Source organism: Pelophylax lessonae (genome assembly GCF_965119305.1).
Source record: "Pelophylax lessonae genome assembly, chromosome: 4".
Taxonomy (NCBI): Eukaryota; Metazoa; Chordata; class Amphibia; order Anura; family Ranidae; genus Pelophylax; species Pelophylax lessonae.
Window position 1 is genome coordinate 286,775,964 of NC_138771.1, and position 24,455 is coordinate 286,800,418.

At 39.3% G+C, this 24,455-nt stretch overlaps 1 protein-coding gene across 1 annotated transcript in view; it reads right to left on the reverse strand.

The window, feature by feature from the left end:
- The window catches only part of TMTC2 (transmembrane O-mannosyltransferase targeting cadherins 2), a 445,859-nt gene that overhangs the window by 28,516 nt on the left and 392,888 nt on the right, over nt 1–24,455 (reverse strand). Inside the window, exon 11 of the mRNA XM_082255664.1 lies at nt 12,068–12,131. Within this exon, the coding sequence (XP_082111790.1) occupies nt 12,068–12,131 (64 nt within the window). The remainder of the gene's footprint in view (nt 1–12,067; nt 12,132–24,455) is intronic.

Here is a 24,455-nt window from a genome sequence, read left to right on the forward strand (position 1 = left end):
GGAAGTGGAGGAGAGGGAGAGAGTGAAACTAATAAGGTAGTGATCAGAGAGAGGGAAAGGATTGTTTGAAAGGTTGTGCGGAGTGCATAGGTGGGAGAAAACCAGGTCAAGGGTATTGCCTTCAGAGTGAGTAGAAGCATGTATCCATTGCTTCAGGTCAAAGGAGGAGGTTAGACTGAGAAGTTTGGAAGTGGCAGGATTGTTAGTATTAATAGGGACGTTGAAGTCACCGAGAATGATTGTGGGGATTTCGGAAGAGAGAAAGTAAGGTAGCCAGGCAGATAAGTCGTCAAGAAAGGTTGATACTGGTCCAGGGGGGCGGTAGATCACAGCTATCCTTAGAGAAACAGGGAAGAAAAGACAAATGCAGTGTACCTCAAATGAGGAGAGTGAAAGAGAGGGAGGTGGGTGAAGTACCTGAAAGGTGCTATGTGGGGCTAGAAGGATCCCAACACCCCCCTCCTTTTCATCCACTGGGTCTGGAGGAGTGAATCCAGAGAAGACCATCTTGGGATAGGGCAGCAGAAGATGTGGTGTCGGATTTGTGAAGCCAGGTTTCGGTGATTGCGAGTAGATTAAATGAGTTAGCAATAAAAAGGTCATGGAGAGAGGTGAGTTTATTACAGACAGAGCAGGCATTCCAAAGGGCGCAAGAGAAAGGGAGTGTGGTCATGGGAAAAAGAGAGATGGGAACTAAATTGTGCTGATTGTGGCTGTGGCCAGAGGGTGCAGGGTAATGAGTGTGTTGAGTATGGGTAAAAGATGGAGGCCCAGGGTTTGGGGATATATCTCCAGAGATTAGGAGAAGCAGAAAGGTATGGGTAGTAATATGAGAGTGTGATTTATATGAAGGGACATTCCCCTGTCTCCTTGAGATTTTGTGTGCGTGCGGATTTAAAAATAGCAGGAGATGGTATGTGCAATAATAAGGAGAGGGCAGAAGTGAGGGTGATATATATAAGCTGTGGGGTGGAGAAGAGGGGTGAAGGAGAGAGAGTCTAAGGATAGAGGACAGGGCTGTCAGAAGAAGTGGTAGAGAGTGCATGTTACAAGGAGAGAGAGCTGAAGGGGCAAATAAGGTCACCTTTCTGTGTGGTGTTTAAATCAGTTTTCCTTTGTTCAATCGCTTTGTGCAGTCGCTGAAGTGCAGAGTCACAAGTGCTGCCACTTATATAAAATAGCCCCACTTTGAGAAAAGAACCCCAAAAGCAGACGTGCCCCCCTTGCACACGTGCCTTCCCCAAGAAATGGTTTCTTATATACTGTTAGAGATGGGGGAGGTTGCTTTACAATTAATTAATCAAGAATTAATAAAGGAAGGCTGGGTACGAAGAGCAGGATTTTCCCTTCAGAAACTGAGTTATATGGGACAGCTAATAGAGATAACTCTAAAGGCTAGAGGCCATGAAAAAGGTTATAAATTAAAAGGTAAGAGAAAACATAGCAAAGAGAACAGTCTACAGATGCTTAAACAAAATAAACACAACATATTTAACAGAACAAGGAAAAAGCAGGTTTCAGAGTTTCAGCAATGGGTGGAGTGAGCAGCTTACTCATACCATAAGCACAAATGCACAGAATAAGCAGGTTCAGATACAGTTAAGGGTGGAAGTCTTTTAGCAGTCTTTGAGCAGCTTACACATACCATAAGCACAAATGCACAGAATAAGCAGGTTCAGATGCAGTTAAGGTTGGTCTTAAAGTCTTTCAGCAGTCTTTGAGGAGCTTGCACATACATTAAGATCCTCAACTTTTTCAGGATCCCGCAATGAGACAAAGTGACACAGTGACCTCACTGGTGCCTACAGGAAGTTTCATATGTAAGGTGAGTATTATTTGGATTTATTTTAAATGTTTATTTATTCAATTGCTTTTCCTTAGCATTTTTACATAGCTGGGGTTGCACGGTTTATGGTAAATAACTCTGATCTGTAGAGTGTTGTATGTGTAGATTATTTTTTACCTTAACACATCTAGCACACTAGAATAAACAGCAGCCAGTAAACTTTTGTTAAGTTTCTTACCCCAATACTTGCAGTTTACAAGTTTCAGTACTGCTAGCTCTGCTTTCACAATTTTGCTTCCCTTAATTGCAGTGGACAGTGCCGTCTCCAGTCAGTCTTTAAGCTTGGAGAAGGAGGGGGGGGTGGGGAGGAAGGAGCAAGGAAGTGCCAACCTAGGCTACAGGGCTGTGTGTTTAAATGATACACGCAGTGTAGGGATGTACAACTCTAGTTCCTACATGAAAGAATAGTTCCATAGGATGGTTCAAGATAATAACCTGGGGCAGCTATCATGGCACCAGCTTAAACTGGAACATAGGCAAGGATAAAAAGATACAAGTTGTATGCTCAGTAAGTGATTAAATCAGCGGCTGAAAGTGCTTAACCACTAATGAACAGGAAGGTTTTACCCCCTTAGGCCCCTTTCACACAGGCGGACCTTTCAGATCCGCCTGTCTGTTTTTTGGGCGGATCTGAACGGTCCCCCCATGCATTCCTATGGGGCATCGGATGTCAGCGGAGACATGTCCGCTGACATCCGACCCGATCCGATCCGTCAAATCTGGACGGATGGAAATCCTATTTTCCATCCGTCCAGCGGATCGGATCGGATGGGATCGGGATCGGGTGAGAACGGACTGACGGTCCGTTGACATCCGATTTCCCCCATAGAGATGCATGGGGAACTGACAGCTGTGTCTCCGCACACAGCACGGAGACACAGCTGTCATCCTTCTGCTCAGCGGGGGATCGGCGGCTCGATCCCCCGCTGAGAAAAACGGACTCCGTCCAGCGGACGGAGTGTGTGAAAGAGCCCTTAATGAACAGGCCATTTTTAGCACTGCGTTGCTTTAACTAAAAAGTGTGCGGTCTTGCAACGCTGTACTCAAATAAAATTGACGTCCCTTTTTTCCCACAAATTGAGCTTTCTTTTGGTGGTATTTGATTACCTCTGCAGTTTTTATTTTTTGTGCTATAAAAAAAGAGTGACAATTCTGAAAATAACAATTTTTTTTTACTTTCTGCTATAAAACACATTCAATAAAACAAAATCCCAAAAAGTGTATATTGTTTGGTTTGTGCAAAAGTAATCTATATATATATATTTTTGTTTTTTAAACTAGTAATGGCGGCGATCAACAATTGTTAGCGGGACTGTGACATTGCAGTGGACAGATCGGACACCTGACACTTCTGAGGGGACTACAGTAATCAGTGCTAAAAATATGCACCGTTACTGTACGGACACTGGCAGGGAAGGGGTTAACATCAGGGGTGATTAAAGGGTTAAATGTGCGCCTAGGGGATGCTTTTTTACTGTGTGGGAGATGTACTCAATAGATGAATGTAGAGATCTATGTTCCTGAATAGCAGGAACACAGGATCCCTGTGTTCATCTGTGACAGAACAGCGGTCTGCTTTGTTTACATAAGCAGACCGCCGTTCTGTCTCTATAGGGATTGATCGCATCTGCCGGAACAGCTGATTGGCTCCCCCTCTGGGCAGTGGTTAAAAAGCTGAGAGTTTAATATCACTTTAAACCTTTATCAATGCATTGTCTTCAGTTGTGGTCAGGCATTTTTACCAAGAATGCTGAAATGAGATTTGGGGTTCTCAGCTTTCCAAGGGCAGTTTTTAGTTCTGTTTTCAGGTATGAAGCCTCGAAAATTTGGATTAAACCCCACTTTGTTGTTAACATTTTCTATCGCCATATAGGAATGCAACCTTTTGACATTACATCATGGAAAATATTTAAACAACAATAGGATATGGATGAAAATCATATGCTATAATATATAAGCAGTGTTAAGACTAGGTCAGACAGGCCTTGCAGGTAGCTCTATTTACTTTAGATGTAGACATGTGAGTACCAACTAGCTCAAGATGGAGGGCCCGACTCTGGTGGATTTTCTAAGCTTTCGTTTAATATGCTTGAGGCTAGACTTCAAAGAATCCCCTGACTGTGACTTCATAGCCAGATGTGGGAGATACTTAAAAGCGATTTCAATCAAAGATTATCCATTTACAGCTTTCCGTCAGGAGGTACAGACATATGTCACACCTCAAACTATATTAGAATGTTATAAAAAAGACAAACAGATGGTACAGTATAATGCAAAATGCATAAACAATAAAACATACTTTGCCTGAAAAGAAAAGGAATTGCTTGCTTTAATAAAAAACGTAAGGAAAAAAGATTGCAGAGATTAAAAAATGTAAAAAACAACAGCCTACAGATTTTTGTCATTATTTGGGGTTATTTTCCTAAAATAGAATATATAAAATTATGAAAAAAAAAGGGTGCGCTGATATATATAAATTTGCTGCAACCAAAGATCCAACTATCTAATTGGAAAATGGAAATGAAAAGTAAATAGCTTGGGGCGCTAAATTTAAAAGTTAACACTAGTGAAGTGATATAAACCACAGATATAACACCTGTGAAAGTGACAAACAAGTGAACGTTGTGAATATAATCATAAAACAAATGTGTAAATAAATATATAAAGATATATATGAAAACCCCCCTACAGGGGGGTGTGGTAACAGTATTAACAATTCCAAGCACTGGACATGAACGTGTTAAATTCTTAAACCATATAATCAAACACAAAAGTGGTACACCCAAACCAAAGTATTGGTGTACAGAAACCCTCTCATGTGGTCTAGTGAAGTCCGCAAAAATGTCCCATAACACAATAACCAAAATCCTAAAGTTCTCTGTAAACAACATTTTGTGATCTTCAAGTAATGAGGTGAGGTCCCGTGATACATATTCACAACCAAACGTGTTGGATATATGCACGTGAATCCCACCACCTTAGCGGCTTGCTTCTTACTAGCAGAGATATTTAATAAGGGCAAAAACCACAGCCAATCTCCCTCCAGAGTGATGATTCCCTGTGTAGTGGGAGGGACAGTACGCCTCTTCACACTTGGTGAAAAAGAAACCAAATAGCCTCTTACCAAATTAAAGTAGTTTAGAAGCCAATATCTCTCCCTTCCGGGTCTCCCCAATGTAACACAGTGGATCAGCACTCAGGTCCCTTGTCGGTGATCTCAAATGGATTCCTATGCTCCTTTATCTCGCCTCCCAGATATTATCATATACATAGGGACAAAAGGAACAATCTATGGTGCATTACCCCAAAACACTTTATTAAAAATAAGGTTATGCACTTACATCATCCGCAAGATAAGCTGGTGTGGATATAATGTCCGCGGCTGCCTGCAGTGCAGACCACGGAAAGGTATGCAACAGCGCGGCGCCTCCTATCTCAGTTCATGCCCATCTAGGGAGGAAACGCGTCAGAGTAGGTGCCGCGCTTTCGCATACCTTTCCGCAGTCTGCACTGCAGGCAGCCGTGGACAGAGATATTGGCTTCTAAACTACATTCATTTGGTAAGAGGCTATTTGGTTTCTTTTTCACCAAGTGTGAAGAGGCGCACTGTCCCTCCCACTACACAGGGAACCATCTCTCGGGAGGGAGATTGGCTGTGGTTTTTGCCCTTATTAAATATCTCTGCTAGTAAGAAGCAAGCCGTTAAGGTGGTGGGATTCACGTGCATATATCCAACATGTTTGGTTGTGAATATTTATCATGGGACCTCAACTCATCACTTGAACATCACCAAATTTTGTTTACACAGAACTTTAGGATTTTGGATATTGGGGTATGGGACATTTTGCGGACTTCACTAGACCCCATGAGAGGGTTTCTGTGCACCAATACTTTGGTTTGGGTGTACCACTTTGTGTTGGATTATATGGTTTAAGAATTTAACACGTTCATATCCAGTGCTTGGAATTGTTAATACTGTTACCACATCCCCCTGTAGGGGAACTTTCATATATATCTTTATATATTTATTTACACATTTGTTTTAGGATTATATTCACAACGTTCACTTGTTTGTCACTTTCACAGGTGTTATATCTGTGGTTTATATCACTTCACTAATGTTAACTTTTAAAATTTAGCGCACCAAACTATTTACTTTTCATTAAAATTGAATATATACAGTAGATTTCCCACAAAATCATATGGAGATTTCTGTGCATCTTATTTTGTAAAGTAATTAATTATTACATTTACCATGCAACATAAAAAAAAAAGGTCTCACAAAAAAGGAATTTATGACGGTCAAGATGACTGTGATGCTTCAACTAGTAGCAAGAGAGAAGCATTATTTCAGTCACAGTGCAGATCCCCAGAGTCACAGTTCAGGTCCCCAGTAACCATTTGTCCAATAATAGTGTTACTTTTGCTGGTATGACACAAAGTAGAAAAATAATGGAGACAATGCTAGTTAAAGGATTTACAGGGCTGCGGGTTGGATAAAAAATGTCTTAATGTTCAAAAAGCATTCAGTTATTGCACTCAAAAAATGTGACATAAATGTAAAAGTCTTCCACACGTCTATGTGGTTACAGGGAGTGCGGTCTTACACAAAACAATATATATATATGTATATATATATATATATATATATATATATATATATATATATATATATATAAAATATATTTGAAAATAAGGTTCTTCTGTTTTGTGTAAGACCGCACTCCCTGTAACCACACAGACGTGTGGCGGATTTTTACATTTATGTCACATTTTTTGAGTGCAATAACAACTGAATGCTTTTTGAACATTAAGACTTTTTTTTATCCAACCATCCGCCCTGTAAATCCTTTAAATGGCATTGTCTTCATTCTTTTTCTATATACATGTATACACATATTATTATTATTAATTGACCTTTGAACTTTGCCTAATTTTGATTCACTCCAACCACGAGTTTTATAAAACATCATAGTGATTTTGTTGTTAAAGTCCAGGAAAGCAAAGTTTAAAAAAAAGTAAGTATGATAAAAAATGCAGACGATTTCGGAACTACTACATTTTCAAAATACATTGTGTTTTTTTGTTTTTGATATGAAAAAAGTGTAACATTTTTGGCCTTGGATTTAAAAGGGATGATCTTCATTCCTTTGCTTTGTACTTGGCAGTAAACAAATATCATTTGTAAGCTGAAATTTACAGCTGATGGGAACCAACAGAAAAAAACAGATTCTTTAATCAAAAAGATTCCAGTTATAATTTTTCTTTTTTTTATGAAAAGTTTCCCAGAAACCTGTACCAGGTACACCAAGAGAAGCTAAACAATTTCCAAACTAATTTTTAAGTTTAGTTTTGGAGAAAGGAACGGTTGGAACCTCTGAGTTTTTTTTGCTGTCTGTGACCCTCTTGAGATATCCCATTATTTCCAGTACCAGATACACCACATGAGGTGAGGGGAAATCCTCTTAGACGTGACCGGAGGAGTTGATCCTTTAAGATGACTCCCTTTATCTCCTGTTCTGGTAACAACCTGAAAACGTAGGAATTCTCTTGAATCAATACTGGGTAAAAGGAAATCTATTTTTTTTTTTTTTTAGGGAAATTTGATCACAAAATTTAGATTCCCCTCTTTTAGAAATTGGCCACTTTGAGTACGTACCAATAGTAAGTTCTGTCTGAAGCCACCACAGTCCATAAGTATTGCAAAATGTGTAGCTGTGACCCCATAAATCTCAATGAATGCCTACTTGCAAAAGCAAACTGCAACGGATAACTGAATTCTGTGCTGACATCCAGTTTAGAGCCAAGTCACTCCAATATGTTAAATAAATTACCTTTGAGTTGAAAATACTGTGATCCACATATACCCAGACACTTCCTAACAAAGGTCATCAGAAGTGTCCTTCAGGACTATTAAATATAGTTCTGTGTATACAAAGCAACAGATAAAAGCTCCACAGGGAATGCCCCACAGCTCATTTCATCCAAGCTGTATTCCAACAAATGCTGAAAAATAATACTCAGGTCTGCTGTTTGTGAACCTAACGCTACCAATGATTTGTTATAATAAAATAAAACTATTTCAAAGCTAATTTGTATTCCTTATTGCCTAGACTTAAAAGGGAAAAAAGGGAGAATGAAATTTTATGAGTAGTTGCATTTGAAAGCTAAAAAAAGTAAAGACATAATAAGATAAAATAAATTTGTAAAAAAAAAAAAATAAAAATCCTAAGCAAGATAAAATATATAACTATTTTCATCACAAACATTTGTAGAAAAATTAGGTACAAATGTCATTCAAAATTATTCTTTCCTTTTTATGCACCTAACCATCCTTTTGACAGAAGTTCTATTATACTTTTTTAAACAGCAAATATTTCACTTTGCATGCAAACCAATACTCTCAACTCTCAGTTGAGCATCTGGCCAACATTTTAAGACATTCCTCCACATGACATTTCTTTCTCCTTCTGCCACTTGAATGCATAAGTTATAACTAAACGCCAGCTTTGTTTTCTAGGGTAGAGTGGGGAAAATTTTTCTTCCTTGCTTACAAGATTTCACACGGATTTGTCTTCTGATGCTGGTGACCAAACAGAAGATGAAGAGATCATCTTAGTGAAGACCTAGACATCATTAAAAACCTTAGCTGCTTCCAGCCCTTAGCAGCCATGATTCTGGTATCACAATTCCCAGCCTGCTTTCATGTACAAGTATTCAGAGTGGCTCTGCAGCTGCCCAATCACTTTTATGGGGCTGGGAAGGGAGCTGCCAGTTGTGATCTCTTGTGATAGCAATAAAGTTAATGAAGAAAAAATTTAACATTTAAAAAAAAAGTAAATAAAATAAACAGAAATGAAAAAAATGAAGTGCTCCTGCCCCTCCGAATTTGTAAACAATGATCTTGGCCAGTAAGTAGAAGTCCCCGATTTTTGGATTATCACACTGATAATTTCTGAATGTAGGTTGGTTAGTAATGTTTTAAGGAAGCCTTTTAATTGTTGAGTAAAATCCAGAGATAATAATGAAGTTTTGATTTTAATAGTAAGTAGCTTTTGCCAGTATCCATCACAACAACTGCTCCCCCTTTATCTGCTGGTTTGATGGGGATAATCTGACTATTGCATAATGTTTATATAGCCTTTTGCTCTAATGGTGAACGGTTGTATAAAGTTTACTTTTAATAATGACATCTATCTTTAGTGTATGGGTACTGTGATGGGAAGTAAAATGGCACCCTAATATGCTAACTTATTTATGGATGACCTGGAAAAGACCGACTCCTTAACATCATGCAACAAAAGCCATAGAGATATTATCCCTATATTGATATTTTCATCATATCATATTTTCATTATATGGACACAAGGTGAAGACAATCTAAAAAAAAAATGATTTACTCACTGATCAACATGTTTCACCCATCAAACAAACTAAAAATTTACTTTTCAAACACACAGCGATTTCCTAGACACCAGAGCATCCATCAGGGATGACGAGGAAAGGGAAGCAGTGGCATCTTAATGTAGTATTAAGTACCAGCAAATTATTAACACAAAATTGGCAACCCACATAAAAAGCAAAGGAAGCACACATCAAGCAAAAATCAGCACTATGATTGCACTGGTCCAGTTCTACAATACATAGGTGCCTCTAGTGCTGTCCTTGGCTGTGCTGGTGGCTTTAAGCACTTCTTAGTTGGCATGGGTACACAGAGCGAGCAGGGATTATGTCACCAAAGGTCGCAGCAGTGAGTGTGGCTACGTGTTCACATGCATGCTCCTTCATCAGGCCATGGCAGATAAAGGAGCACGTATAGCGGGACCAAACCGGTGCGATCACAGTGGTGATTTATACTTGACAAATGCTTCCATTTAGTTTTAGGTTATTGCTAATTTTATGTCAATAAATTGCTGGTACTTAATACGACACTCAGATGTTGCTGTTTCCATTTTCTCATCTAGTTCTTGGAACTAGCTGCCACTGGGTCTAGCTGTTGCATTTACATTTGGACTGAGAATAAGGACTTTACATTGCAAGTATTACAGAGAATTTATATGCTTAGAGACTTTTTAGGTCCTCCTTCTTGGTATGCCAAAAACGTCTCCATTTCTCTCCATCAGGGGTGACAAGCTGCACAATGCAACATACAGGAAACTCGCTGATAGATGCAGCTATCTCCACTGTTCGAGCTTCCATCCCCAGCATACCAAACAGGCCATCATACACAGCCAAGCCATTGGTTACCACCAAATTTGCTTGGACCTAGAAAACATAAAGAAACATCTCCGAATACTAGCAGACTCCTTATTTAAAAAAGGTTACAAGGACAAAACCATCAATACAGGCATAAACACAGCCCTGAAAACACTAAGAGAAAATCTCCAACAATACAAAGAGAAAAATAAATAAAATAAAACAACCGAGTATCTTTAGTAGCCACATGTAATCTAGCACTAGAAGGGATAGGAAAGATAATCTAAGGTTTGCAATCCATTATAACCGAGGATGAAATGCTGAAAGATACATTCCAACAACCCCGAATGCTGGCTTTTAAGCAGCCACCTATCCTCAAACATACATAAATCAACAGAAAATTGTATTATGATTATGAAGTCACAAATATAGGACTCCCAAAATATTATACGTGAAGCCTTCTTGTAATTTTATTTTAGGGCACCATCCCTTGACTAAAAAGACATTCGTTGTACTTTCTCCAAATCACCCAACAAATGTGGAAAGATGGGAAACTTTTATAGAAAATATACAAAAAAAATATACAAAAAACTCTTATGAAAATATGTAGCATCTATATAACACAATAAAAACATAAATAAAAGACAATCACTGGTACAATTATTTTTGATTGCTGCATATATGTTGCTCCAAATTGTCGTGATGGTTCAACGCATTTCGCAGTGATCTCACTGGCTCAGGATCCACACCCTTATGAGTTCAACCAGTATCTATCTACAAAGGTAGTTACAACATATGAATATACAATACATGTATCCAAAATGATATATTGGGAAACCATACACTATATTGATAGCAAATATCCAGAAAAAAAAACAGACAGAGAAACCCACAAATAGACAACAGGTAGGAAAACAAAAATAAAAGATGGAAGATAAAAAAAAAACCTTCTTCCATGGCAATGGAGGGTCCAGTCTGGAGGGGGGATAATAAATTGAGGTGGACATGATCCATTAACTGTTCCAAAAAAAAGTTCTAGGGACAACCTCCACACCATTGAAAAGGGGATGGGCTGACATCAGTATATACCATATAAGACCAAAAATATGATCCAAAACATATTAATCATACACCCCATAATACCAAAATCAATGACAATAACTATATGACAAAGTAAAGGGGGGAAAGTAAGGAAATCACATGTAACACCCAGAAAAGTATCTGCAAAACAAAAACGGCTTGTTTACATCAGCTGCCTGCCTTTCTCCCTCTGCACCGACGATCGCCGAGTGACCGGCGGACATCGGGTCCAACGGTCACACGCGCGGGGGGGGGGGGGTCCGTGACCGCGCGGGAGCGGGGTGCGCGCTCGCTCCCTAGACCCTCGCAAGCTATCTGCCTCTGAGGGGCTGACCGCCGCAGTAAATAGTCGTGCGGCGGTCGACAAGCGGTTAAAGGAGAAGCAGAACAGTGATGGACTATTTTCTCTATGTTTCTTTCTCCTCCTATCAACAAGCTCCTTGAACAGTCTGTACACAAATAAAGGGGCTGCAAGAGGCTGATACCAAGTCAATTCTAAGAACTTGCACTACTTGAATTGAGAAAATACATTCAATGACGTATTGATAGCAAAAACAGTAATATTTTTTTATCTTGTGTATCTACATGGAGTTCAGCTTTAAAATACTTTATTACCATCATTATTTTAAACCCTTTTCTGATGCAAAAACAAATTTTACTTAAAATTCCAATAAAAACAACCCAATTAACAACACTATTTTTCTCTTGTTTGGCTGTACTTTGCTTCATACTGTGCCCCAGACAGCTCATTCCTTGAACCAGACTGATTAGGAAAATGTAATTTTCAAATTATAAATAGACATGTTAATATATCTGAAAGCTAAAGTCTAGGTTCCTAAAGGATGCAAAAACAGGTTCAGCATTAAAGTCTGCAGCCCTCATTCTGTTAAGAAAATGTTTACATGAACAATATATTGTTTAACTAATAATATCCAACACACTTACATTGGGTCTCAGTTCTGCTGCCATTTTGTAGTAGAATTCTGCTGCTTCATTTAGACTGGCTTGCCTAAAATTAAAAAAGACAAAGTTAATTTAAATAATTTATTGTGCTTAACATACAGACTGCAGTGTACAGCTAAACTGACAGATATGATGAAATCGTGGTGCAGCTGTATTTTTTGTCCCACCTGTTCGACATCAGAGTTAATACTAATCAGCTATGCTATTATTCTGCAAAATGCATGACCTGCCATTTGGGAAATCAGGGCCAAACCCCACTCAATCTTTTTAATAATTATCAACAGGGTCACTAGAAAGGGCAAAAATAAACCCCAAAGAAAAAAAAACCCAAAAACATGCATCACTAATTTGCTGGATGGAACAGCAAGGTGTAGCTTCCTTGATGGCCAGGGAAATTCTGAAGTATGTAAGCAAGCTAGGGTGCAAACCCTTGCTGTTCCGACCAGTAGGGGAGTGCCTCCCTTGCTGAGTGCTTTTACTCTTTATAGCCATCCAGTTGCTAGTGTGTTTTTGCCAGCAACAAAGATTTAAGTGTGACATAACCCTAATTTTTGTTTTTATTTATTCATTTTATTTTTTGGGTTTCTACATACAGTAAATGAAGAGTGGAAGAAAGAACATTCTGGAATAAGAGACCCTTGGCATGAATGTAAGAAAAGACTAGAACAGTAGAAGCATAAACATTCAATGTGTCAAACGATTCAAACAATGGCCCATACAAAAATACTGTGATCCACATATACCCAGACACTTCCTAGCAAACATCATCAGAAGTGTCCTTCAGGAGTATTAAATATAGTTCTGTGTATACAAAGCAACAGATAAAAGCTCCACAGGGAATGATCCACAGCTCATTTCATCCAAGCTGTATTCCAACAAATGCTGAAAAATAATACTCAGGTCTGCTACTTGTGATCCTAACGTAACTAATGATTTGTTATAATAAAAGAAAAACGATTTAAAAACTAATTTGTATTCCTTTTTTGCTTTGACTTAAAAGGAAATAAAATTCAGAATTACATTTTAGGCAAAGTGCATTTGAACTAAACTAAAAAAAGAAAATAAAAAAAAAAGAATGCTAGGTAAAATAAAGAAAGTTAATACATTTAATACAGTCCAGGAAAAAAAAAAAACATTATGCAGACCTTTATTTTGAAAAAGGATAGGAGTCTTGCTTTTACGTAACCATACTGCCAATTGTTTACAAATTTATATTTTTGACAAAGAAGAATCCAACAGGTTAGGGATTTTCAAGTAGAAAACGATTGTGGAAGTGTCAAAAAAGTGTTAGGTGTTTTCCTGGTGCTACTGTCAGGAGAGATAATAGGCGCATTTTAAATATTGTCATGTCGATGTTGTTGTGTACCACAGCACCAATGATTTTCCCAAGCATTATGGTGCTTTCTGCACTGAAGGGTTTTCAGAGTTTGGGCCAAGGTCTTCACCGTTAGGCTCTTTCACACGAGCTTTCCGATCAGGTCGGCCTGTCAGTTTTTCAGGCGGACCAAATGCTCCATGTACCTCTATGGAGCAGCAGATGTCAGTGGTGATATGTTCGCTGACACCCGCTGCTATCCGATCCTGTCCGTGAAATACAGACGGATGGAAACCCTATTTTCCATCCGTCTGGTGGATCAGATCGGATGAAAACAGACAGGCGGTCCATTTTCATCCGATCCCCCATAGAGGGGAGTGCGGATCTGACAGGTCTGTCTTTGCAAATTAAGCGGAGACGGAGCTGTCATCCACCTGCTCAGTGGGGATTGGCGGATCGATCCCCGCTGAGCAAAATGGAGTCCACCTGGTGAAAAGCCTATGTGAAAGGACCCTTAGGGTATATTCTTACATCTGCAGTGGTCTTAATTGTCTAACACAGTGGTCCTCAACTCCGGTCCTCAGGGCCCACTAACAGGCCAGATTTTAAGTATTACCTTGGGGAGATGCAGACTAGAGTACTGAAATCACTGAGGAGCAAATTATATCACCTGGGATGTATTTCAGTTATCTTGCAAATCTGGCCTGTTAGTGGGCCCTGTAGGCCAGGGTTGAGGACCACTGGTCTAACACACAAAGTTCTTTGTATTGCAGAGTTCAATGTTTAGTTAAAAGAATGGTGTAAAGCTGAAGGTTTCATTTATGTTGAACGATCTCATTGTGCGATCTCCTTTAACTCTATTATTAACTTTAAATGATAAGGTCCTGCCTGATTTGATACTGAATATACTGTGTACACTATTACTCATGTTAGATAGCTTTGAAGAAAGAAGATTGTATGGAGATTGTACAATCTGACTGTATTGAGTATGGCTAGCTTTAGTCATGATGCTAGCTGGTCGTTTGATATTGAGATGTACAAAAGAAATAGTCTGTATCTCTCACACAAGAGCACTGGGCTACTTCGTATATCATTTAGGCGTTTTTGGACATGTATTTAAAATGAGAAATGTGGGCAGAGATTTAATTGAGGAGGAGCATTTCCATCACTAGCAGGTAAAACCAAATGTGAGGGTTTGAGTTGATAAGGATTTGGCTGAGGAGTAATTAATGCAGTTAAAGCCTCTGGTACTAAAAATGCAGAAAGTGATAGCATTGATTGTAACATCATGCACACTTAGGCAGCCCATACACGGTGGAAATTTCTTTCTTTCTGCTAGCCACTTTTTTGGGTTTTGCAGGGAATTTCTTCCCTTTTTCTGAGGATCTGGTAAGGACCTCATCCAAACCAGAGCCAAACAGAAGAGACCCTTCAAAGGGAAGACCAAAGAGCTTAGATTTAGAGGTGACGTCACCTTCCCATTCTTTTAGCCAGATGGCTCTCCTAGCAGAATTTAGGAGAGCCCCTGTTTTTGCAGAGGCTATGACCCACTCCACCGCAGCATCTGCTAGATAGGCCACAGCCTTACCTATCAATGAAAAGGAAACTTGGATGTCTTGAGTTTAGGTCTGAGAAAATTTTTTACTCAGTCTATCGACCCAGAAAAAAGCATTTCTTGCCACACAAGAAGCAGCCAAGGCAGGAGCCATAGTAGCCGCAATGGGATCCCAGGCTTTTCTCAGTAAGGCCTCTGCTTTATGGTTCATGGCATCCTTGATGTTACCCGCATCCACAAAGGATAGGTCTTACCTTTTTGTTACTTGTGCCAAGGGGGCATCTAGTTTTGTTTTTTTAAGGAACTTCCCTATGTCATCTTCCTTAAAAGGAAACCTCCTTTTCCAAGAACTCCCTTTATTTAACCTGCTTTCAGGTAGTTGCCATTGTTGAAGAATTAAACTCTTCAGTGAATGGTGGATAGGTAAAACTCTAGAAGGGCTCTTTTCTAGTCCTTTATAGAGCTTAACTTGTGCCATGGTTTCTTTAGGCAAATCAGGTATCTCCTCTGAGGCATAAATGGCCTGCAGGAGTCCCTGCATGTTCTCCAAACCAAATAGGTTTTTAGATGATTCTACCTCATCAGGAGCATCTGTCCCCTTCACCTTCTGAGCAGGTTTGGGAATCCGAGCAGCTCTCCTCTGGTGATAACCTACTTTCTTCCCTAATCTGTGCTGAAGGGAGATTTTGGGAAGATGGTATAATACATGAAGGTCCTGCTCTAGGTAAGGAACTTTCTTGTGAATAGGTACCTTCCATCGAAGAAAGATCTCTGGGTTCTACAACATTAAGGGTTCCTATAGAAGATTGTACTGACTAAATAGTGGTTAACATTTCATCCTGTACTGTTTTAATGAAGTCTTTCATTTACCCTGAAGATTCTTTTCCTGCTAACTTGTAAATACATTTATAGCAGAATGGTTTGGGTGGGAACTGGATAGCCTATCCCGGCAATTACCACACTTCCTAGAAGCAACAGGGCCTGATAATGCTGGGCTAGTAGTAGAGGTTTCTTGTGAACCGTTCAGGGACTCTGGAAGACAGGATACAAAGCAGTATAAAGTATCACTCCTCCTAAAAATGTTAACATGAGGACCATAGAAAGGACATTGATGGGCCAGACTAAGGTCAGGGAAAATGGGATAATTTCCAGGCCTTTTTAAGTCAATAACCAGCAGACTTTAAAAGAAATACCCCCATACAGGATAAGTTCTCAGCACATACCCGGTTCCGACCTGGGTTTTGCTATCGACACCTGGACCGGCCTCTCCTCCTCCTTCCCCGGAGGCTGAGTCGTGGAGGGCTTCATTTCCCAGCAGTTGTCCGAGCTGCGATAGCCTTGGAATCTGCTTTGCCGCTAAGCAGCGGCTCCGGCGTCTCCTCCACGTTTTTCTTCTTCCTTGTTCCGGCCTTCATGTTGCACGCGTCCTGACATTATACCGGAAGTTCTGGTCTGAAGACGAGGCTTGAAGCGCCTGTCTGGCGGGAAATTCAAAATCCTTCTGTGGAGGAGAGCTGCTGGCGCCGGAAAACAGGACCTAGAGGGACACCGCAGGTGACCGACGACGACCTGGGAGAAGCCTGGAGAGGCGGCCAGTAGAGCTCAGCTCGCAGTGGCCCTTTGCTGAACCTGGCTCACAGGGGTACCGTTAAACTCTCAGAGTCTGCAGGTCAGTGGACATAACAAATGTTTCGCTGTAGGAAGAAACACAATCTAAACTGAGGGGCAGAGGGAAGGGTGGGGCCTTTTAACTAATTGTAATTGATTGTGTTTCTGGTAGGGAGGAGCCTATCATCTCTCACTTTTAGGCTGTCCTGGAAGGCGAGGAGAGAAAATAGGGTTTCCATCCGTCCAGATTTGACGGATCGGATCGGGTGTCAGCAGACATGTCTCCTAAGGGCTCTTTCACACAGGCGGACCATTCAGATCCGCCTGTCCTTTTTTTGGCGGATCTGAACGGTCCCCCCATGCATTCCTATGGGGCATTGGATGTCAGCGGAGACATGTCCACTGACATCTGATCCGATCCGTCAAACCTGGACGGATGGAAACCCTATTTTACATCCGTCCAGCGGATCGGATGAGAACGGACCGACGGTCCGTTCCCATCCAATTCCCCCCATAGAGATGCATGGGGAACTGACAGCAGTATCTCCGCACATAGAGTGGAGACACAGCTGTCATCCTCCTGCTCAGCGGGGAATCGGCGGATCGATCCCCCGCTGAGAAAAACGGATTCCGCCTGACGAACGGAGTGTGTGAAAGGGGCCTAAGGTGTACATGCTGTCATAATTCACCTGATACGCGTTTGCAGTTAAATAAAGCTGTCTAAATAAAGAAAAACCTAGTGTGATCTTCACAAGATAAACTGGTAAAAGACATTGTAAATTACTTCTGTGTTTTTATTAACACAATTACTTCTTATAGGCAAGAGACATATTTGGTACCCAGCTAGATTCATTTTAAAAGTCCTCCTAAATAACAAATGAAGAAAAAAATCAAATCTACTTCCCTAGCCAACACCTTAATGTTATTTAGTGTGGTTCTTTCTACAGTTTGCGATTTAAGTCTTCATTCACTAACTCTTTTATAGCCTAATGCAATTTACAGCAAACTTAAATAACTGTCTTTGCTGTGAAAAGTTATAAGAAGAAGGTTAAATATTCCAGCAATGGAAATAATTCTCCTAGAGATAGGTTAATGCATTATTTTCATGTTGCCCAGATAACAAAGTAGCAAGATGAAATATGAAGTCCAGTTTTTTTCATTCATTTTTCAGCTTGTATTTAAGGCAGCTTGTACATCAGATTTCCCCTCTAAGGGAAAATTGTTATAGAATTCATGTCAAAATAAAAAAAAGGAAATCTTATACCACAGCTATTAGGGTACGTGGTGTCTCATTTGCAGTCTGCTTATGGAAATCTGATCTACCAAGCAATGCACAAAAATGGACTAATGGGTATTACATACTCTAGTATTTAACAAAAAAAATGTGTAGCCATAGTAAGTCCTACAGTCACATTACTGAATCTTAAAGTTAACCCATACCTGGCCCAGATTCATAGCAGAGATAGTGTAATTTCATTCATCCTGCAGCATGGAGTTGTTGAGGCCATCAGAACACTATATGTCCAATGAGCATAGGCTTCTTAAATTAGCAGTCAATCCAAAAAAAATATATTTCAGTTTAAATACGAGACTGGTTCATTTCTCCACATTATACGCATACACAGTACATTGTAAACAATGGGGTTGACATACTGAAATACTGTTCACTTTGCAAGGGAAGTTTCACTTTTCCTTAGCACTTTGTGAATGAGGTGAAGCTCTGCTCGCTTTCATCATCCATGTATGTGCAAGCAAATATGTTTTTTTATTATTATTATTTTCTTTGCATGTGATCGGTTATTCTTTGCAAAGTGAAATTTCACCACATTCACTAAGGATCCTGTCTGCAACCTTAAAAATGTACCAAATCACAACAAAAGTAGATCATAAATTCCTGTTTTATGAAAAATCCAACTTTCTTGACATGCAGCTCCTTTTGCAGCTCTAGGTGCTAGTTATTACTGACAGCTTAACAACTTATTAAGATCTGATCTATGCTAGGAAGAAGAAGCTTTTGAATCACTGCACTGTTTTTAATTTTATATTAACTTCAGTGACATGAGAGATGTTTTTCTTTGAAATAAAAACATAAATCACTGTTTAATAACAAAAATATTAGTCTTTTCATTTAGGTGTGGGATTTTAAAGCTAATATTCAAAACTATTTTCGTAACACTATGAATGTAAAATCTTTTTAAGACTTGATTGGTGTTTGGGTTACGTGCCTTCTCGTGCTATGGCATGTAGGTCTGGGAAGTTAGGGTACTTTCCTTTAAAAAAACAACATAAGTGAACCTTCACTCAAAAGTGATAATCCTCCCCACCCTTGCCCCTAACCCCCCAATACTTCTAATTTTGGTTTACGGGGGTGGATAGCTTTTTGATAGATACCCACACCCACTACCTTATTTTTCACCTAGGTCCCCCTCCACACCTGCAGCCTTCTAGGACACATCAAACCTGCCAAGAGGCTGCAGGACCAGTATCCCTGTGCCCTTTGATTTTGCACATGCACAGTGGGAAACTGCTGCTAGTATTACTTAGGAAGTCACAGCAGGCTCCAAAATTCAAGATGGTGTATTTGTAGTTGCTGAATTTTATTATTTTTTTGTTTTAGGATCCTTTTTAACCTTTAGTGAATGTGTCCTTTACAGCCCCCGATACCCTCTTGAGTCTAACCTACATTGCTAAATATCTTAAGCACCACCCTGGAAAAACTTCACTGTGCAGCTGTACATCACTCTCTTTTCCCTTAAAAACAGTTATGGTTTAGAAATGAGCCAATTAAATGCTTTAGCCTAATTCATTTCTCTGACTGGGTTCATACGCCAATGGTTCTCCAGCTATTAGTATTTGATTATGACAGGCCGGATTGAGAGGCTACCTCAGGTATGTGCAGTCACCTCTAGGTGTTTTTTTATAGCTGTGGTTTTCTCCCTTTGTCCCCCAATAACAGATTTGCTTTAAATATTATACAGTTTCCACACAGACCAAAGTCGTGATTTGTAGTTGATCTGGAGAACCGCCTCCATCAGTACACAATGTTCAGGCATTTAACAATTTAAGGTGTTGTGATGTGAAAGATTAGACTGCAAATGGACTTCTGTTTCAGTAAGTGGAGGAAAGGTGTTCCTGAACCAAAGTATGCTCTTTTGGAGAAACACATATAGATAAATCATAACTTTTTCTACGTCTGCTAGAAATAAATTGAATCTCAGGTTTTTACACAGAATTTACATAATGCCAGTTAAGATGCACACTACTAAACTTGATTTATGCCCAAAAAGTGATTTACTCCCGATGTCCTTTTCCATCTCATCTGATCTTGTGATAAACTGCAGTTATACAGGGGAAAAGTAGTATATGTTATAGCTAAATTACAATATATGCAGATGTTGTGAAATCTGCTAATTTCTCGGTTTCAATAGCAGACTGGAAATATTATTCATTCTAAAAGAGAAAACAAAAAAGTTTTACCTTTTTTTATATGATAAGAGCTGGTTCACACTACCACTACCAGAAAGTCGCCCCGTGACTTGAAGAGACTTGTTTAGAGACTTGGAAGAGACTTGTGCACTACTTTGAATAGACAGGCGACTTTGTCTGTGGGGAATGCCTGGCTAATCTCTTTCTTCTTCCTGGAAAGTCTGATAACAAGTCGTGTCAATTAAGATAAGGAGGCAACTCCCATTGAAGTATATGGGACAGTCGGATCACAGGTCGCCTCAAAGTAGTACAGGACCCTTTTCTGAAGTCGGAGCAACTTCAGTAGTGCCAATTAAGACGGCACTGATTGATTAACATTGCTTTTGTTATGTCAAGCGACCTGGGGCAACACAAGTTGCCTCACAAGTCGCTCTAGTGTGAATGGGCTCTAAAGCTCTTGTATTGTGTTAGAACAATTCTAGCATGCCAACTAAACTAGATGTATCCAACTGGTAAATCCGATCCTCTCCTATGAGTTTACTTTTCAGACTGTGGTCTTCTTGAAAGTATGAAGCTCACGTTGTTTTTAAATCTCTAAACAATGTTGAAAGTTTGCTTGCTTAGTTTGTAGGGAAATCAGAAAAAAAGTTGTGCGGGGATATTGTGGTAATTTATATTAAAAGATGTGTTCCCTGAAGGAGGAGTCCAGAAAGATCCAAATGCAAAAGAAGCAGAGGAACAGTCAGGATTCAGGAACTTGGTCAAGGATGTCACCCATCATCAGGCCCTTAGACGGCACTGCATCACATACAGGAATGCTACTGTAATGGAAATCACAACATGGGCGCAGGAATACTTCCAGAAAACATTGTCGGTGAACACAATCCACCGTGCAAATCGCCGTTGCCGGCTAAAACTCTATAGGCCAAAAAAAAGAAGCCATATCTAAACATGATCCAGAAGCGCAGGCATTTTCTCTGGGCCAAGGCTCATTTAAAATGGACTGTGGCAAAGTGGAAAACTGTTCTGTGGTCAGACGAATCAAAATTTTAAGTTTTTTTTGGAAAACTGGGACGCCATGTCATCCGGACCAAAGAGGATAAGGACAACCCAAGTTGTTATCGTTGTGTGCGGTTGCGTGTGGCATGGGCAGCTTACATATCTGGAAAGGCACCATCAATGCTGAAAGGTATATCCAAGTTCTAGAACAACATATGCTCCCATCCAGACGTTCAGGGAAGACCTTGCATTTTCCAACATGACAATGCCAGACCACATACTGCATCAATTACAACATCATTGCTACGTAGAAGAATCCAGGTACCGAAATGGCCAGTCTGCAGTCCAGATCTTTCACCCATAGAAAACATTTGGCGCATCATAAAGAGGAAGATGCGACAAAGAAGACCTAAGACAGTTGAGCAAATAGAAGCCTGTATTAGACAAGAATGGGACAACATTCCTAGTCCTAAACTTGAGTAACTTGTCTCCTCAGTCCCCAGACGTTTGCAGACTGTTATAAAAAGAAGAAGGGATGCCACACAGTGGTAAACATGGCCTTGTCCCAACGTTTTTGAGATGTGTTGATGTCATGAAGTTTAAAATCAATCTTTTTTCCCCTTAAAATGATACATCTTCTCAGTTTAAACATTTGATATGTCATCTATGTTGTATTCTAAATAAAATAATCACAATTTGTACAGTGTCCCAACTTTTTTGGAATCAGGCTTGTAGGATGATCCTGTCAGTCTGGGTGATGAAATGCGTTAAGTGGAGTCATTGATGTCCTTACTTACAGAGGTATAACTCCTCACTCTCAGAAGACCAGGAGAGGGGGGAAGGACATTGGATGCATTAGCAGTGCCGAGTGTAGCACCTGGAAATGTAAGTTTAGTTGTTTCTTTGTTTTCCCTGCCCTACTGAAAATTGGATTTGTGTAGAGTAAAAAGATTTTGAAGGAAGGAGGAGTAGTGGGATATGTATCCTAGATATGAGTGAGTAAAGCATTTAGTGAGCTTTTTAACATAAAGGTCATATATATTTGGTAGTTCACCAATTCATAAGCACTTTTGAGTGGAATAACACATGTCTATGCGGTTAAACTCAAAGTTGATCTTTGTTGGAACATGGATTGGTTACCATGGATGAACATTCTGCACATTACTTAAGTGCACATATATTTCAAAACTTACTGCATCCTTGGTGGACACTTATCTGTGGCCTCGTTTGTGAATAGACATTTTGTACTGGTTTACACTATTGCTTGATTTTTTTTTTTTTTTTTATTGCAGAGGAGCTTAAATAGGGATTTGCGTTATTGGTAATCACAGAGTATTGGGACTTACACAACAGACAAAATTCCTGAGTGGGCAGACCCTTTAAAATGCCCACATTACATTGTACAAAAAAATTTTTTATTAATTAGAAAAAGGTTTTTATTGTAAATGGTTCAGTGCTTGAAACCCAACAGCAATGCCAAAGAAGCCAATTTCCAATTGCAAGTAATCCGGATGAATGCATGTTCTTGGAAATCAGAAATACTTCTCAACTGTGCAGAAAACACAGATGAGCGAATACAATTCTCCAGAGCGACCAAAGCTAATGGAACATTAAATCAGACTATGGATGACACGTTTCATACATTTCTGGAAAACAAATGATGGCTTATCTATTCTGCAAACATATTTGAAAGTCATTTGATAATACATTTGGTATAACATTGAGTACAAGGGCTATCATTTGTAAAGATTTTGCTCTTCCATAGGGGTTTATCTTGTACTTAGACAAAGGGGGTTCATGACTCCACTAACCTACACTCATATACCAAGAAACGTCTGTTTTATTGGAGAGTAAGCAGGAAACGGTATGTCATTGGAAGGATTACACAACATAAATCTGTGTTGTAACTACTACAGATACTTAACATTTGGAAATCGTTTTAATTCTACGGAAACTTTGGTAACCTGAGGTAAATGTGGTTAACATGCGCTATATCTGTTTTAAAGAATGATCAGCTTGTTGTCTGTAGAATTTAAAGGATAGGTTCACCTTTTACCTAAAAATAAATGCACATTTTAACATTCACATACAGACTTGCATAGTTTCGTCTAATGCCCCATACACACGTGCAGATTATCTGCAGACTTTTGTCTGCAGACTTACCAAAACCATATAATATGAGGTCAAACCTAAACACTTTCAATTTGTATGCAATCTGGCAGGCCCTTGCACTACATAGAAAAGGTAAGTCTGCAGACAAAAGTCTGCAGATAATCTGCACGTGTGTATGGGGCATTAGGCTTTATACTAAAGTAGCAGATAAGCATAAAAGCAGGTTGTATATGTGAACCTTCCAGAAGGAAAAGATTTGAGATTTCAACTGGTCAAAAAAGAATATAGTTGTCTATATAACTAGTAATTTTCCAACTGTATTTTTTATGCACAGATATCAAATGCCTAACTGGTTAATGAGGGAAACAGCACTTTATTGAATCTTTAAAAGGGGAATCTTGTTAATGAACTAAATAAAAAAAAAAAACCCAAAAAAAACATCTAGACAACCAAAAAGAGGGCATACGTGCAAGTAGACATTTAGAGGTAATAGTTAATATTCCTTCTCTTCCTCAGATGTTTGAGCATGTATGATTTGTTCATTATCGAGAGACCGACTGGGCAAAAAATAAAGCTCTGTGAAAGAAGCTACATTTGTAAATACTGACTGAATGCCAGCTGAATCCTAATCAGACCTGCAACTTCTGCTGTGTTATAAAGACTACAATAGAACTTTTATGACATTCTTTACATGATCATACTAGTAACTACAACAGCTACATATCAATAGCCGCTCTACACCTCTTATATGAACAGTATATATAGTACTATACCTACTGACCGCCTATATTTTAACCTGACATTTCCAAAATCATATTTCCATTATTTCAATCTTTTAGTGTCTAGGTGGCAAACCCTAACAAGTATGCTTCAGTGCTCTGATACCACCGACACATCACCATATCTTCCCTATGTAATATTTGAATTTTAATTCTACATCCTTCTCCACTATACACCACCACTAAATCCAACTGCATGTGGCTTGAGCTCTCTCCATTGCTATCTAGGGGGACAAAAGCATTGTTGGACATTGATTTAAGCAAGCAAATTATAAAAACTGAAGTAAAAGAGAAACAAATGAGATTTTCATTAATTTCAGAAGAGGAATCGCCATAAAGTATTGTCTTATGTATGAAAAAAAGAATCTGATTAGTTAATATTTGCTAAAGATCTGTCTTACCCTTGCATTCACGAGTTAGTCCCTGTATAGTGTGTTCTACCCTTGAAAAGCTTTTGAATCAAGAAGTGTGCTCAATTCTGCAATGCTGGGGGTTGGCAACTAACATGAGTTGTGTCCCAGAAATGAGCCAGAATAAAGGAATGTAAACATTAGGGTTCTTTCACACGGTCCGCCT